The 16634-nt window shown below is 28.0% G+C and overlaps 1 protein-coding gene across 1 annotated transcript; it reads left to right on the top strand.

Moving 5' to 3' along the window:
• The first annotated feature begins 8744 nt into the window (after positions 1 to 8744).
• Positions 8745 to 16634, top strand: LOC112681445 (tubulin polyglutamylase ttll6). Its single transcript, XM_025551699.1, has 9 exons — positions 8745 to 9065; positions 9150 to 9317; positions 11917 to 12036; positions 12680 to 12909; positions 14390 to 14553; positions 14647 to 14822; positions 14917 to 15026; positions 16002 to 16218; positions 16391 to 16634. The coding sequence occupies exons 1-9, from the start codon at positions 8844 to 8846 to the stop codon at positions 16499 to 16501; spliced, it is 1518 nt and encodes a 505-aa protein (XP_025407484.1). The 5' UTR covers positions 8745 to 8843; the 3' UTR covers positions 16502 to 16634.

Here is a 16634-nt window from a genome sequence, read left to right as displayed (position 1 = left end):
AAGCAACGGTAGATTTGATTAGTAAGGTATCAAATACTTCTAGTTAATTTTATTGTTTTTTTTATCATTTTGATTTGATTAGTTTAAACTTATTTTTATTTTTTTATTACGACGACTGTGTGGGTTTGTGCAGAAATATTAGTAGGTGGTATCTAAAAACTGACTTCTTCAGTAGGCGAAGTAGTGAATATTTATAAATCATAATTTATACACTATACCGTGGAAATCCACAAAAAATAAAATCAGGACAAGGTTTTTTCTATACGAGCTTCATTTAATAAAATTCATATACATCTAAAAATAGAACAAAAATCCTCTTGAAGACGTATGTTGCCTCGGCAGACAGAATAGTTAATTTTTGCTTTTAATTATTATTTTTATTATTATTTTTAATAATATTTTACAAACGTGACGTGTTTAATAAAACCAAGTCAATTATAGTATTTGGCATAATATTGTATTATTTTACATAAATGTCATTAGTTAATGGTCTCGTACACGCATACGATGACGACCATAGTTTTTCACCCACAAGTGTCCGAGTGGCTCTGTTTTCACATACACTTATTAATATTTTGTAAACCACTAGATTTTATTTTAACTTGGCTTATTTTTATGAAGTTTTAAATTATAAAAAAGCGAAACTCCTAGGCAGGATGATTTAAAATAATGAATAAATGGCAGTGACGTAGTTAAAGATAATTTTGGAGGTTAAACTTCCCCACCACCATTACAAACATCCCAGTCAGTAAATTAATAGATACCAGCAATAAAAATAATTATTACCTTAGTATATCAAACCCCTCAGCAACCCCAAAAGCCCAAAAGTAACCTTTACCTTACATCCTTGAAAAAATGGTATTACTGATTCATTTTTGGAACTTGAAACTGAAGTTCATTGCTCTCGAAAAAAAAAATCTGAGTGAAAGAGGTTAGATTGATTAGTTTATATTTCTAAAAATGAATCATTTATGGTAGCAGAAATACTTACCATATTTTTTTAATAATATAAGTTGAAATTTTAATGTCAAAACAAAATTTTAAGCCAAAATAGAAACTATATAAGTTAATAGTTTCAGCATAGCAAATAAGTAAACTTGAGCAAACTATGATAACAAACATTTTCAAAAGCTTTCACCAAACTAGAGTTTTAAATTTTTTACGAGTCAAATCGTCATAACCTTTCTGATCTCTGTTTATAAAATAGTGGTCCTATATTATGATATTCATATATTCATACGAACACATATATTTCTCATAGAAAAAGCTTTGAAATTATATAGATAATATCTATTTAATAATAACATAGACAACTGGAAAATATGTTTTTAAATTTGAAAGTAATAACTACAAAATTAGGTTTTTAACGCATTTACGTTTTTTTCTAGTTGATGTTATTACATGCTAAATTGCTATGTATGAAATACAATTTATGACATCGTTGATAAAATACCCATTATTTTATGTTCATAACTTTGTATTCATTTACTTTTTTGGTTTTATTACGGCGGTGGATATTTAGTGTTGTTATACAAATGGAACAGAAACATGAATATTTCTTTAGCTCCCGTACTTTGGTGAAATGTAGTGGTAAACTATTTTCACAGTATTACATATTTTTGCCCAGAATCTTATAATACTATAAAATAATTATATGTATGATATTTACAGTGATGGTATTATTAAATTAAAAAGTTAAAAATAGTTTTGCTCTACAAAAGTATTATTCATATGTTATGTATTTACATAACACAATTTAAATGCTAATGGCGTATTTTATTTTATCATAAAACTTAGATAACTAAATAGAAATAGAAAAAAATATATACCACATAATTAATATATGTATAAATTTGAATATTTATCAATTGTGATATAATATATCACAATTGATAAATATTATAAAATTGTATATTAATGACAAAAACTAAAAAATACGAGTAATATGGTATAAAGAAATAATGTTCCAAAAATATTCAGTCATCATTCCTTACTATATTCACTATTTAAATCAAGTTATATTACCAAATCATATAACTCAGATTATGTACAATAAATTATTTTATATTTTATTTATTTATATTATTATATATTTTATTTCATACTTGTACACACATTTTTTAAAGCTTTATTTTAATTTTTTTAAATGATATCTAGATTTTAGATTTTTAATAATTGTATTTATATACATATTTCTCGTTATAAAGTGCATTTTTTATTTTTTCAAATTCTTTGTACCTAAATCAAATGTAAACTTTTATCAGTTATTTTATATAAAATATTTATCATAAAATTAGACGAAAAATCGAGTTTTAACATGACGACAATATTCTAAAGACAGAGTAATCTGACGTTTGATAAGCGTTTAATAGTTGTAAAATAGTCAATACATAACATTATTTATAGTTGCAAGAAATGTCTTTATATGAATTCATGTCTTAAAGTATAAAAAAAAAAAAATAATCCTATAGAAGTGTAGATAATTATGTGCAGTAAAAATGTTCTAAATTTTATTAGATTTTTTTTTTATAAAGATTTTACAAGCCATTTTGGCTCTTTGATTTTAAAACCAATTCACTCCATAATAGCGTAAGCTAGATCAGATGCTATAAGATTTCACGAAAAAAATAGTTTTAACAAAAATTGAAAATTTGTTTATCAATCAAAGTTACATTTTTTTTTTTTTTTTTTACAAATTATGAAACGAAAATTTTTTACTTGAGTATTAAATACTGTTTCGAAAAAATATTTAACTAAGATGTACATATTAATTTGAAATAAAAATTGAATTGAATTAAAAATGTTTTGATGGTTTTTATAAATTATAGAATGTATAAAATAAAATTGCTGTTGATTTTTTTTAAAATTTAAGTATAATTAGTATTTATCAATTATTTTTTTCAGCACATGTAAGTATGAACTTTATATAATTTTTAAATTATTTTTAAGAAGGGTAGAGAATATATTAAATGTATGGAAGCGAAAATGTTTGAATTCCTGTTGATTCATATAGGCGTATACAATAAAATACAAGTGAAATGGAATAGGCTTGAATTTATCTCAGACGACGTTTGATTACATATATTTTCTCCTTTGTAAAATACGCAAACTGTGAAAAAAATTAATCATGTAAACAGATAAGTTACGAATGTGTAAAATTCTTATTTAAACATTGTATTTAAAAGCCAATGGTTGTAATTAAATAAAATATTATTAAATTACATAATTGATAATAAAATAAACTAAAAATAGACCCCAAATAATTGGGAGAAAGGCGAAAGAGAAGAATATATATATATATTATATAATTTTTTCTTTGTAAGTAGGTATCAGTGGTTATTACGATTGAAGTAAAATTATAACTATTGAGTAACATTAATGTTGTCATTATAGGAAAATTATAAGCTGGTACATAATAATTAATAAACTTAATTTAGTATTAAATTACGAAAGAAATATTGAATGTATGCTTTAAAATGTAAATTTCATTTAAAGCGTAGATCAACAAATAAATGATCAACTAAAAAAAGTATAAGTGGCGTCCTTGTCAATTATTCGCAAATCTAAACATCAAAAATTAGGATTATAATAAATTGATTATATAAATAATAATATTAAAAATGTTTCCTAATAGGTGTCATCACTCAAATTAAAATATAAAACGATACCCTTATACCTTGTTTATCCTTTTGATTATTTCCCGTTATTGTATTACTGCCATTTTAAATATAATTGTGTTCTCCAACCAGAGGATTTTATTTCAAAGGAATATGCGCATAACATTTTCGTATTTTCGTTACTCACAATATTATTATTATATGCATTTATATCATGTATATATATACTTATATATATATATATCAATGCGCGTGTTTGTTGTGTACTTGCCAAAAAAAAAAAAAAAAGAAAGTTTTAGAGAAAGAAAGAGCAAGTAAGGGAGAGAAATGAATTGCACACGTGTATCCAATGCCTTCTACCAATCGGCACTGAACCATAGTGTTGGCACAACAAATTGTGTATGTTAATCTATACAAATATATATATATATATATATATATATATATTTTACTAGCAATCAACATTTAAAAACTTAAATTTTGAATGAAATATCAAATGGTGTAATACCTACCACGCTTTTAACATTTCTTACGTATCTTTCACCAACGTAATCCCGTGGTATAAACAATTGTTGGCTCTGTCGCGATACTTACGACAAATTAATACAAATTACGATTTTTCATACTCAAATAATTTATTTAGTCAGTGAATAAAGTTAACTGTTTTTAACTATAATCAGTTTGATATTATTTTCAATCATAATTCATTTAACCTATTGTATATTGTGTTTCGGTTATCACCCAGAAATAATATACATTATTGGATTAATTATCTACTAAACCAGCTTAATCTAATTATTCTAGTACGTAATTTTCTTTTTGTTTGATAAAATTTTATAATTTTGTCTTAAAATCTGATTTCGTATGGATTTTTGTGAATCATTACATACATTTTGTTTATTTCAACTGATTTGAATTTTGTTCAAATACAAAATGTGAAGAGTAAATGAGATTTTGGTGTATTTTTTCTCTTCTACTGGAGACGATCAAGGTATGTACCATACATATTGACTATACCAAAACTAATCACTGAACGTATACAGAACGAATGAGATAAGTTAAATTACGTAAATGGACATTATATTTACCTAAATCGAACGTATAAAAAATTTAGACATCGGGACATAATTTTTGATTATATTTTATAAGTAAATAATAGTTTATTAAGTAGTGTGTAATACATTTCTATCATAATAATATTAATATAAAATAAATAATATAATATAAATATATTTATGATAAACATGGGACGACAGAAAGACGAAATTAGCAAAACCTTTAAAATAGGTAATATAACATTTACTAAACATATGAGCATAATTAGTTGCCTATCGTACATTTGTTGTTCTTATTATGTCCAGTTGTACTGCTCATATAATGTTTTTGGATTTTTTTTGTATCTATTTATATATGATGTACTTTAATCGCAATGTAAAAACGATGATTTTGCAAATATTAACTTACGTTATTTATGCATACATTTTGACGATAAATATTTATAATAGTTTAATCTATTATAATTTATTTTTATGATATGAGGAAAACATAAAATGTCATAACAAGAATGTTATAACACATTCATTGAAATATAACTTATCAAATTATGGTTATTATTTTTTTTTTTTACTAAGGAGCCATACAAATTTCTATTTTTGCTACCATAAATAACTTCGATAAATTTCAATTATGTAAGATATTAAAAGAATATGTTTGTTAAAAATTGTTGTAAAAATGTTCTAATACAATCTCTGACCTCAAATTGATGTGGAAACTTATTAACCAACTCACTGGATCTAACAAAAGCAGTTCAAATGAGAATTTCAATATAATCGGATGATTCGCTTCGAGCAACTGGATTACGGTTTTTACTAGCGTTGTCTCGTAATGTAACTTTCCTATGATGTTCGTAAAAATACCGACACTCCGATGGATCGACAGCATCGTGAGCCGAACACGCGCGAATGGTACAGTAACACCGTGCAAACATAAGCATTTGGGTCACATTACACGAAAATGAATAGTTGTGCATTTAAAATGTTTGCTCCAGAGACCAGAGTGAGTCTCTCATATGTATATAGGCCCTAGGACCCATGAGAAATCAGTACAATTGCACTACTTGATACCCCTACGTGGGCACTACTGTCCATAACTAATATTTTATATACCCATAGACGATATTGTTATAGATTCTTGTGATACAAACAATATATTGTCAACCTCATATGATTGCCAAAAAATAATTAAAGCAACTAGAGTTAAATATCTAGGTTTAATTTTTGACTGGAACTTAAGGTGGGAAATACATGTTTCGGGTTTGTTTATGCGCCTAAGGTCTGTTATCTTCAAAATGTATAAACTAAACAAAATTCAATCCAAAGGAACCATTTTTACTGTATATATTGCGTTATATAAATCAATTATCCAATATGGATTAATAGTTTGGGGAGATTGTTCTGAAAATGCAATAAGGTCATTAATAACACAAAAATATTTAGCAGTCAGAGTATGGTTGGATAAAAATGTTTCAATAGGCTCCTCTGTTTCAAAATATAAAGAATTAAGTGTAAAACCTGTCAGGTTGCTGTATAAACAGTTTTCCATATTGACAACTACGTGCTAAAACCTCTAACTCAATTTTTACATATCGTTCACGAGGGATAAAAGACATTTGATTGATTTAATATAATATAATATAACTGTTACTTTATAATACTGATCAATTCTACAATTACGTACAATTTTTAAATAAAAAAAATTTAATTTTTATAGTAAATTTATTTTTATTTTAGTTATAAGTTTTTGCCATAATTTTATTTTTAAATACAAGGTTTTTTTTAATCATGATAAAATATAACATCCCGTTAGTTAAAAACTTTATATTAAACTATAGTATATAATATTTAAATAAATATGAAAATTAAAGTAAATGTATCTTTTAAATAAAAATAATGAATAAATAATAATAAATAAATAATAACACAATCAAATATTTCATTATACAGTATATACTCGTATTATTGTTTTATTTTTCATGGTGAGGCAATTTGTATACAAATTCCATATATGATTGGGAAGTACTTTTTTAAGCTCTTGAAGATGCTTGTATTTTTCAAATTTAATTTTAATATGATGTTTGTACAAAAGAAGTAATTCAGATGTTCAGATATTATTTCGTGTTCGGGGCATTAATTTCCATTCATCATTCTAGTTTATTTTAAATTGAATAAATCCATCTTGGCTATAATTTAAACATCTAACATCATTAGCAGTAGGATCACCACGACGATGACCCGGTCTTATTGAAGAGTATTCTTTTAATGATTTAAAGTCTTTAAAACATGTGCAATCAAGGTATTTTATTTGGTAAGAGTTTGCAGATCTAGAATCTCAACAAACACTTAAATAATCTATAGGAAGATATATTTCTCTTTTTTTTAATTTATATTCAATTTTGGCGTATATATTATTTACCTCTATCTGAGTATGACCTTTTTCTAGATAATGCTATGAAATTTCAATTTTATCATCAATTGCTGACTTTAAAAGAGTATTACTCAAGAATATATTGCGGTTTTGATACTACACTCATCACTAATTATTGTGACTTTTTCAAAGTAGATTTATTTTCAATCCCACAACAAATATAGTTGCTAAGAAATGAAGCAAAAGCCATTATTTATCAAATAAAATATGAATTATAATTTAAATTAATTTTTAAATGAATGAATAACTGTCTTTGAATTAATTAACAAAATCAAATAAATTATTGATTAATGACCACATAGGTCTTAAAATATTTCAAACCGGTGTTAAAATAAAATGAAATAATTTAGTTTAAAATACAGAAAAATAAGACTGAACTGAACACAATCTATAAACTTTATCTACGAGTACATCGTAAAGATATAAATTGTATAACATTTAACGATTGTTACTGTGATAAATATTTTAAATCGTATTATGTATAATTTTATAGTAGCCTGTTGGTACGGGTGTTCTTTGGCGATTAATATCTTATCAAAACTATCTCCATTTTAAACGAACTATTTTGAAATGTGGCATAAAATAAAATTAAGACAACGCAGTAATTTGTTGTGTTAAAATATTAATTAGAATGATAATAATGTGATATGTTATTGTAAAGCTCAAATAAATCATTAAAATAATAAACGCATACATATATGAATTTAATAACTTAATATGAATATTAGGATATCAATAATGAGTACCCGATGTACGTGTTTATTCATTTTATTCATTTTCAGTAATACAATATTAAGATTATAACAAAACCTCGTAACTTGGTATTTTTTTTCCGACTTCTAGTAACGAGGTTTTGAAATTACAATTTAAACCGTATCACAATGAACACCACAATCGTTTTTACAGCATGTAAAACTTAGGCTACCAATGATATTTTTAAAAAATATAAAAAAATTCCAGTTACGAGGTTTTGGCAATTAGCTGTCGATATTACCTATACGTTTCTAAAAATATTAGTTTTACACAAATTAATGAACGTGAAATTAGGACCTATGATATCAAAGTTGAAAAAAAAAAAAAAAATTTTTGGAAAACATTTTCGGTACTATCTGACTCCGTTTAGCTTTAATGTAATGCCATAATATGTTGAGATGAAAAAATTGTCTTGATATAAACAAAAAATGTGGATATCTAATAAATAAAAATGTAATCGTAATACGGTTGTTAAACGAACTCCGATTTTAAACCATATCTATTACAGTCTATTGTTATTCGGCGATCTAGTAGTTTCAAAAGCGTTTTCGAGAACTTACAACATCAATGGGTTCACCAAGACATGGGTCTAGAAACATATGCTACGGCAACGTTATCGGTGCCGTTCGTGCGGCACGTTGCAGGTAAAAAGCGTAGAAAACACGCGGACGCGCGTGTCCCGTCCGTCGGTAACGCGTCCGCAACACGCCGCCGCCGCCGCCCACCGGATTCGTGTCCCGGCCCTGTTGTACGCGCCAACGTCCGGGTACGGCCGCCGCGGACTCCAACCGGCCAGACGGTGAAAGGAACGAGGATGAGCTCGCGCGCCGAGTAACGGGTCTCCGGCCTACTTTCTACGCGACCTGTTACGCGCGCGTGTGTACCGCCGACCACGACGACCAAGCGCAGTGCGGCGCGTAATGTCGACGAGGCACACGCGCGTCACGGCCGGCTCGCGAAATCCCGGTCCCTTAACCGCCGTCTCCGACGATGAGAAGAATCCGGTGGCTCTCCCTGCCGCTGGTCACCGGCTTCATGCTGGTCCTGTGCGCGGTCCTGCTGGCCGTCAACTTCTTCCAACTGAACTCGATCCAATACGAGCACAACAAGTATCATCACAACGGGCAGCAGCCGTACCCGGCCGGGCGGCGCGCCGACGACGAGCCCACGAGGCAACCTCGGCGGCCCTCTTACGTGGTACTGGCGAAAAACGTAAGACCGTGTAACGCGGACGGACGCGTTCCCCCCCCCCCCCCGCGCACCGCTTACCCGTTCGCATGGTTTTTTTTTTTTCAGCCCGATGCCGGACACCTGGTGCACGTGTTCGACGTGTTCAACGTCTACGGTTACACCAGAAGACCGTTCGACCAAAAGGTCGATTGGGACGTGCTGTGGTCCCACGAGTACCCGTTCAAAACTTACGCCGACCGCATCGACTTCTCCGATCTGAAATCTCATCAAAAAGTAAGTTTTCAACGTCCCCGCACCTGAACCGTCTTACCGTTCTACATTGATAGCCGTGTCGATCGATTCTTGCGGTCGATAAAGGAAATCGTTTGGGTTTATAGTATTTTAATATTAAATTGTGATTTTCGTTTACCGCAAGATTTTTCGGCTCTTGCATTAACACTGCCCGCATATTACTTGTTTCTAGACACATTCGATGTTCGCTTCTCTTAAGAGGAATTAACTATTTTAATAAATAATCAATAATAAATTATTTTGCATTTGGTCGTGAGACTAAAAATGGAAATCATTTTACAAACATATACTTGCATCAGGTGGAATAGTAAAAGTGAAATGTTTTTTCCTTTGCAAGTAATAGTATTGAACAAAAAATGATTGTTACCCGTGATAAAAATCAGTTTAAATCATCTATTTTTTAATTTTGTACAATATATTACGTGCGTGTATCTGGTAATGTTCTGTACATATAAATTTGACGAAACGTATAAAACTCTCTACGTATAATGTAGATAAAATGTTGTGCACGTGTACTGTATTACATTATACCGTTAAGTATTTACGATCGATTTTTGAGTTGATGTATGTTCAAATGTATTGAAATTTATATTATGTCACATTTGCATACATTAATTATAATGATATTTTCGTACACAATGTCTATCAGTTCAGTAAGCTCTGCAGATTTTTTTTGTGGGCTGCAATCGTGTAGAAAACTTATTTATTAAATTAATGACTTTTCATGAAACGGTTGAGTGCATTTAAAATTACTGTGCGGAATATGTTTTCAGACATTTCTCATAATTTTCTATTACCTATTCTTACAACATAAATTATATAATGTATTGTATTATATAAATTATATACATATATAATAATTGTTAAAATAGAAACATCTGAATTCGACGTATTCCATGTACAATTATACTGTCAATAATTATCATTTATCAACTATGGCACAAGACTAGTACAACATAAAATAAATGGCCGGGTCGGCCCAGACGTATGACAATAAGCATCGTTAGGGTTGCTTCGACAAATTATTTGTGGTGGCCTAAATTAATAAAATGAGTAGTTGTTCGATAAGGACGATATTATAATTATATTTGGTTATTAACGGTGAATCTTAACTGATCTCAAAACATCCGAATTGAATACTGTATTTTACTGTGTAGAATATTCATATAGATCTCTGGATAATTGAACCGTAATATCCTAATATTAGTACCTAGAAACTAATTTTTTTTTTAGATTTTAAGTGAAACGCGGAAAATATTGGTGTTACCATGACGTGTGTGTTTTATTTTTTATATTTGGATACATAATTTCGACCAAAATAATTTTATCACAGTTATAACAGATTTCTGATAGTTGACTAATTAGTACTGACAAGTTAAGTTTGAATAAAATTTTGAAAATTTGTCACTAACATCTTCATATATATTACATTATACTATAAAAAAAAATTAAGCTTGATTAAAAAAAAAATATATTACGATATTTTAAACATTACATTTCGATAAATCAATAATAATTATGAATATTAACCATATTTTTCAGTAAAAAATTCATAACGTTTTAAATTGTTATAGTTAAGGTTTAAGAGTTGGATATTTTATTTGTCATAATAATATATTTGTAGTAGAAAAAATAAAAATAAAATGTATTGGAAAATCGCAAAAATTTTTTATAAGCATTACGATGTGAAATTTTGCTGATTTAAAATATTTAGACGAATTTCCATTAAACAATATTAGTTATTTAGTTCAAAATATTTTATAGTTTTGAAATATTTTAATAAAATTCGTACTGTTTATAGAAACATGACATTTTCGATTTTCCCAAATTTTAGATACTTTTTTGTTTTTGCGAAAGTTCGAACGATAAATGTTTAATCAACCTATTTAATTAATTTTTTTGAAACATAAACTGTTTCTTCTGATCTTTTTTACTTAGAATTATTTTTTCGAATGCAATGACACATTGGTTTTAAATTTAAAATACCAAAACAAAAATATCATTCACGACTATAGAATTCCACCCGACTAAGGAGTTTTGCCTTTTTTATATTTATAAAAAAAAGTTTTTAAACTTTAAATAATATTTAAAAACAAAAATTATATTTAAGACATTAAAAGCCTCTTTAGTATGTTATTATTTTTATAACACATAGTGCATCACACTATTGCGCTTAGAACTAAACCATTATTATTGTTTTTGACCATAGTTATTCGATTGAATATCCTCTTAAAAAAGTGTTATAAATAACCATTGACAACAATTATTGCTACTGGACCAGATTATCCGACTGTCAATTTCAATAATATATACATATGTCGCATTCGATGCTACTGCGTTTTATGAATTAACTGAGAAAACATGATAAGAATGCATAAATTGCACTGGCGAGTGTGTAATTGAGAATTGTTAGAAAATATTTCTATTTGTTATCTTTTAAACGACAAAATATTACCAAAAATTGATTTATCCGTATTTTAACAGTTATATTCGCTGCTAATATATATGGTAAATCAATTAAGTCTTAACATTGTAAGCTATTTTCATTTACTTTGTATACTCTATTTTTATTTTTTAAAAGGTCAATCATTTCCCTGGCATCGGTTTTATAACCAACAAAATTGATTTGGCCACATCAAGTATAGCGTACGTACCTCCAGCTTTCCACATGCCATTAGAAAAATCAAAGTTTTCTGAATTTGTAAGTTATATTTTTACATACAATCTATTTATATTCTTTTTTTATTGTATTCTACACAAACTGTTTATATTAATTAAATATCGGTAAAAACTCTGTGTAAATAGTTAGCACAAGTGTAATTACTGATTTATTGGGACAATTATTTTACAAGTAACTCAGTTAAAATTTCTATTAATATTTTTTCGTACGTTTACTTTCTATTATATTTTTTTTCCTTAGATAATTCAATTAAAATATATTTAGTTAAAAAAAAAAAAAAAATTATTTCTCTTATTTACTATCATAGCCGAGTAATAATATCTTGACTTACATTTTATGTATTTTTAAGCCTTTAAATGCATTTCATTTTAACTAACTCAAATTTTCTGTAAATCGTTTTCCCTTGCGAGTTATTGCGTTTCAAGTGCATTTTCCACTTAAGTTTAATTTTATTTAAAATCAATTGTTTTTTAATTAAGTTAAATATTGGCGTGACTCAATATATATTTACATAACATTTGCATAATAATCGATGGAAAGTAAAATCTAATGGATAACGAAGTCGAAGTTGATAATGTTTTATGTAGATGGCAATTTATTCATAAACATTTTATGTTATCACGGGTAAAGTGTAAAATTAAGTTTAAACACATAATTGTTACAGGCGAAAAAAAATCCTCATAAGCTGTTTGTCCAAAAGCAAAACAATCACCGAGGTATTAAAATTAAATCACCTGACCAATTGGACTTTAATGCAACGGGCACGTTTATCCAAGAATACATTGATAATCCTTTGTTAATTGATGGATATAAATTTGATATTGGAGTTTACACCATCATTACATCGATAGATCCACTTAGAGTTTATATGTACAACGGAGACATTCTGTTCAGGTATTTCATTTGATTTTTTCAATATGTAAATTTTACATAGATTCAGTAATATTTTCCTTGCAAAAAGTACCTTATTCCTTTATAACATATTGTTTTCGTTCAACGTTCGGACCTAAAAAATTACAGCATCTTTTTATTACACTCATAGTTCAGTAATTGTATTAATTTAGAATAAAATAATAATTAGCTCGTTGAAAAAATCTCATATATCAATTATTCTAAGTAAATTTAATAATACAATGGTATGTGTTCTTACGAGTAAAATAAATTGCTCAACTGCAATTAAACGAATTATTAAAGTACTTATTGAATAAAAAATATCTTTAATTCAACGGTCAACTAATTCACACTAATAAAGTAATAATTATATAAGCACAATGAGAAATATATAATATTGTGTTTAACATTGTTCCATAATTAATACAAATTACTTATAAATAATTTAATAATATTTCATTTGGTCGGTCGACATGCTATTACAGTGTTTGATTTGAACCCATGTTTGTTCATATGATTCAGTATAAATTATTATTGTGACTTTGTTTATTTGAATATAATTACACAACAATTAAAAGAAGTAAGTGATCGGTCTAATAAATTGAACATAAACTTATGTAAATACAGTTTACAATATTATACTTTTTAAACAGTAATTATAAATGTAATATGTACTAAAATTATTTACGTTTGACAAAACTGTACATTCAATTATTAAATTTCAACATTTTAAAAGACAAACACAATAATGTTTCAATAATTATGATTGGTAATGAACATGACAATTGTGGAGAGAAGAATTAAGTGGATAAGACATCCGATATGAAACAATACATGGATAGCGATTATAATCGAGGAAAAACCCTTAGGGAAGCCAGAAAATCCTAGACAGTCATATATAAAATAAATTTTATTAGATGTAGGAAAAATGTCATTTTGAGAATTGAAGGAGTTGCTTTGATAAAGAAAAATGGAGGATCATTTCATCATTCAACCAATTTGCAAATTAAAAAAAAAAAAAAAACATAAAAAATAACTTACCATTGCCTTAATAATTACGATCACTTCACTTTCTTATACAACTACTTATCGCTTTAATCAAATATACAGTTAGATTGTTTTGACCTTTAACATTATAAATATTTGTATATATTTTAGGGTATATACTCGATAGGGTAGTTATAAAGTTGATTATTAACTCTGGTTATTTTATTCTGTAGTTATCTAGCGTACCACATTTTTTTAAACTAAATACTTTTTGAGTAAGAAACAAACATACTCGTAAGTCAACTAAATAGACTAAAATAAAATTATAATTGTAGGAACTGTAAATAGGATGGTTACCCAAGTATTTTTACTTGTTTCACTTTCTATAGGTAAGTAGTTGTGTTGGTTTTTTATAAGGAACAAGAATAATGATTGTACATAATGTATAATGTTTTAGTTAGATGTGACATGTTTTAATATGTTTAGATATTTTTAGATTTTGTCCGGTGAAATACGAACCGTTTGATCCCAACAACATAGACAAATACGTGGTCGGAGATGATTATTTACCTATTTGGAATGTGCCGTCCTTAAAAAAATATTACGTTCATCAAAAGGCTTCAATGAAAGTAGCCGTTGAATCACATTTAAAAACGTTAGGTGATTATGAAGTCGATGGGTATATTTGTATTGAACTATATAATAATTAATTAGATAATATAGTAAGTACTGTATTTTTTAAACTGCTTACAGGCAAAGATGCTACAAAAATATGGGACCAGTTAGAAGATGCCATACGAGTTGTATGTTTAAAAAAAGAGTCAATGATAAAAAATCTTATGAAAAAATACAAGTCGAAAACAAATTTCTTTGAAATGGCACGTTTTGACTTTGTCGTTGACAAAGATCTAAAAGTATTTATAATGGAGGCAAGTTTTATAATTATAAGTTATTTTTTGATATAAGATATAGAATATTTGATCAGTTACTTACGGTTTCATACTTTTAATTTTTAATTTATAGGTCAATATGTCACCAAATTTGTCATCGGCTCATTATGCACCAAATCGTTTGATTTACGAACAAGTATTATTTAACTTATTCGCTATCGTTGGACTGACCCACTTTGAGCGGTTAGATCTAATGTTTATTATTGTTACTAAAATTATTAATATGGTTTTTAAAGTTATAGAAACGAATTTACACATTTTAATCATGCACTCAGAGTATTTAGCTACTTATTTTAATGCTAAAAAACCTAACTAAAAACTATAAGATATGAGCAATAATGTTTTCAAATAATTATTTAGAATGTATTAATGTATTAATGTATTGGTTTATTACTATAAGATCGTTTAACAAACATTTCACGTAATAATGCTTACACTACATATTATTTGTAACGTCAGAGCTACCTCTAGAATCGTTAGGATTTTTATATTAACATCTACTTATATAATACTAAAATTGTTACTGATTGATAAATCTTGATCGTGAGATATTTTCAAGAATATTGTCAGTTGGTGTACTAATATTGAATGGTTGAACACATTTACTGTTTGAAAAATGTAGAATCTATAAAACGTGATGTCACTCTGAATGAGTCAAACTAAACTATACTACTTATAAGTTGTTCGTAAACGACTTATCACGTAAAATTTAATTTAATTAATCATATAAGATACGTATAAATACGTAAAGTATTGAACACATAATATACGTTCAGTAGGTATCTTAAATACGTTGAACACCTCGAGTGATAAAAGTTGGTTTGTTAAAGATTTGACGAAGACGGTGCAAAACCATTTGTAATGTAAAGCTACTAACAAGCCAACGATCAGTGTTCGACAATTTAGTTGACCGTATAAAAAATGTAAATGTTTATGATAACTTTCGGAGATAACTTTTGGGAAACGGGCGCAAACAAACGTCGAATGAAACTAATCGAGAATAAACGTTAATTCAGTAGTTGTCTACGGTAGTTGAACGCTCGTTTATGTACATGCAACTATTGATAGTATTGTTTTTGGTTACACTTAATCGATATCACTGTTATTGTTGTTTCGGTTTGAAATCGTATACATTGTATGTAATATGTGTCTGTTTAGTAAAGAAGACAGCCTGAACATGGCCGTGTCAACGAAGAACATTATGGCGTATCCGAAAATGTGCGCTGAAATGAACTGCAGTATGAGCGACACCGATAACGAGGACTGCCGACTGTGTGGACCTTACATGGACCGTGAAACAAGAATTCATTTGACCAACGCGTACCGGGAGCATATTGATCGACACGACTGTAAACGAGTTTTCCCACCGAAATTTGTGAGCGCTTTTCTCTTGATTGACGTCGTTCGACTTGTTTTTAAAAATACGTATCTTAAAAGGAATCACGAACGTTAATTATTTTAATATCGGCATTAATTAACTACACCGATACTTTTGCATTTGAACCGATCGGTAAACTTAATATTATTATTATTGAATTGTGTTTCAGGATCCGAAATTTTTAAACGCCTCCGTTGACTTAAGCGGTTTTAGCGTGAACACAAGATTGATGTACAAATGGTTCAAAGGGAAATGTATGGCCGACCCGGAATGGTGTTAACGTTAAAACTAATATAGGGCTCGTTGAAAATCGTTAAACGAGACGAGTGACCTAAGTCATAGAAACTTTTAATCAAAATGAACGCCATGTTATATTTAATTATTTTTGTATTATATTTATATTTTAATTGAAA

The sequence above is a fragment of the Sipha flava genome, unplaced genomic scaffold (genome assembly GCF_003268045.1).
Source record: "Sipha flava isolate LNK unplaced genomic scaffold, YSA_version1 102_pilon_pilon, whole genome shotgun sequence".
Lineage (NCBI taxonomy): Eukaryota > Metazoa > Arthropoda > Insecta > Hemiptera > Aphididae > Sipha > Sipha flava.
Note: the sequence above shows the minus strand (reverse complement) of the source record. Positions and strands in the feature narration are given on the sequence as shown.

Excerpts from the sequence above, each read along its gene's own strand:
- LOC112681445 (XM_025551699.1), top strand. The coding sequence starts at position 8,844 with ATGAGAAGAATCCGGTGGCTCTCCCTGCCGCTGGTCACCGGCTTCATG. Across the intron at positions 14,554-14,646 it reads ATCACATTTAAAAACGTTAG|GCAAAGATGCTACAAAAATA; the intron begins GTGATTATGAAG and ends AACTGCTTACAG. Across the intron at positions 15,027-16,001 it reads GGACTGACCCACTTTGAGCG|TAAAGAAGACAGCCTGAACA; the intron begins GTTAGATCTAAT and ends GTGTCTGTTTAG.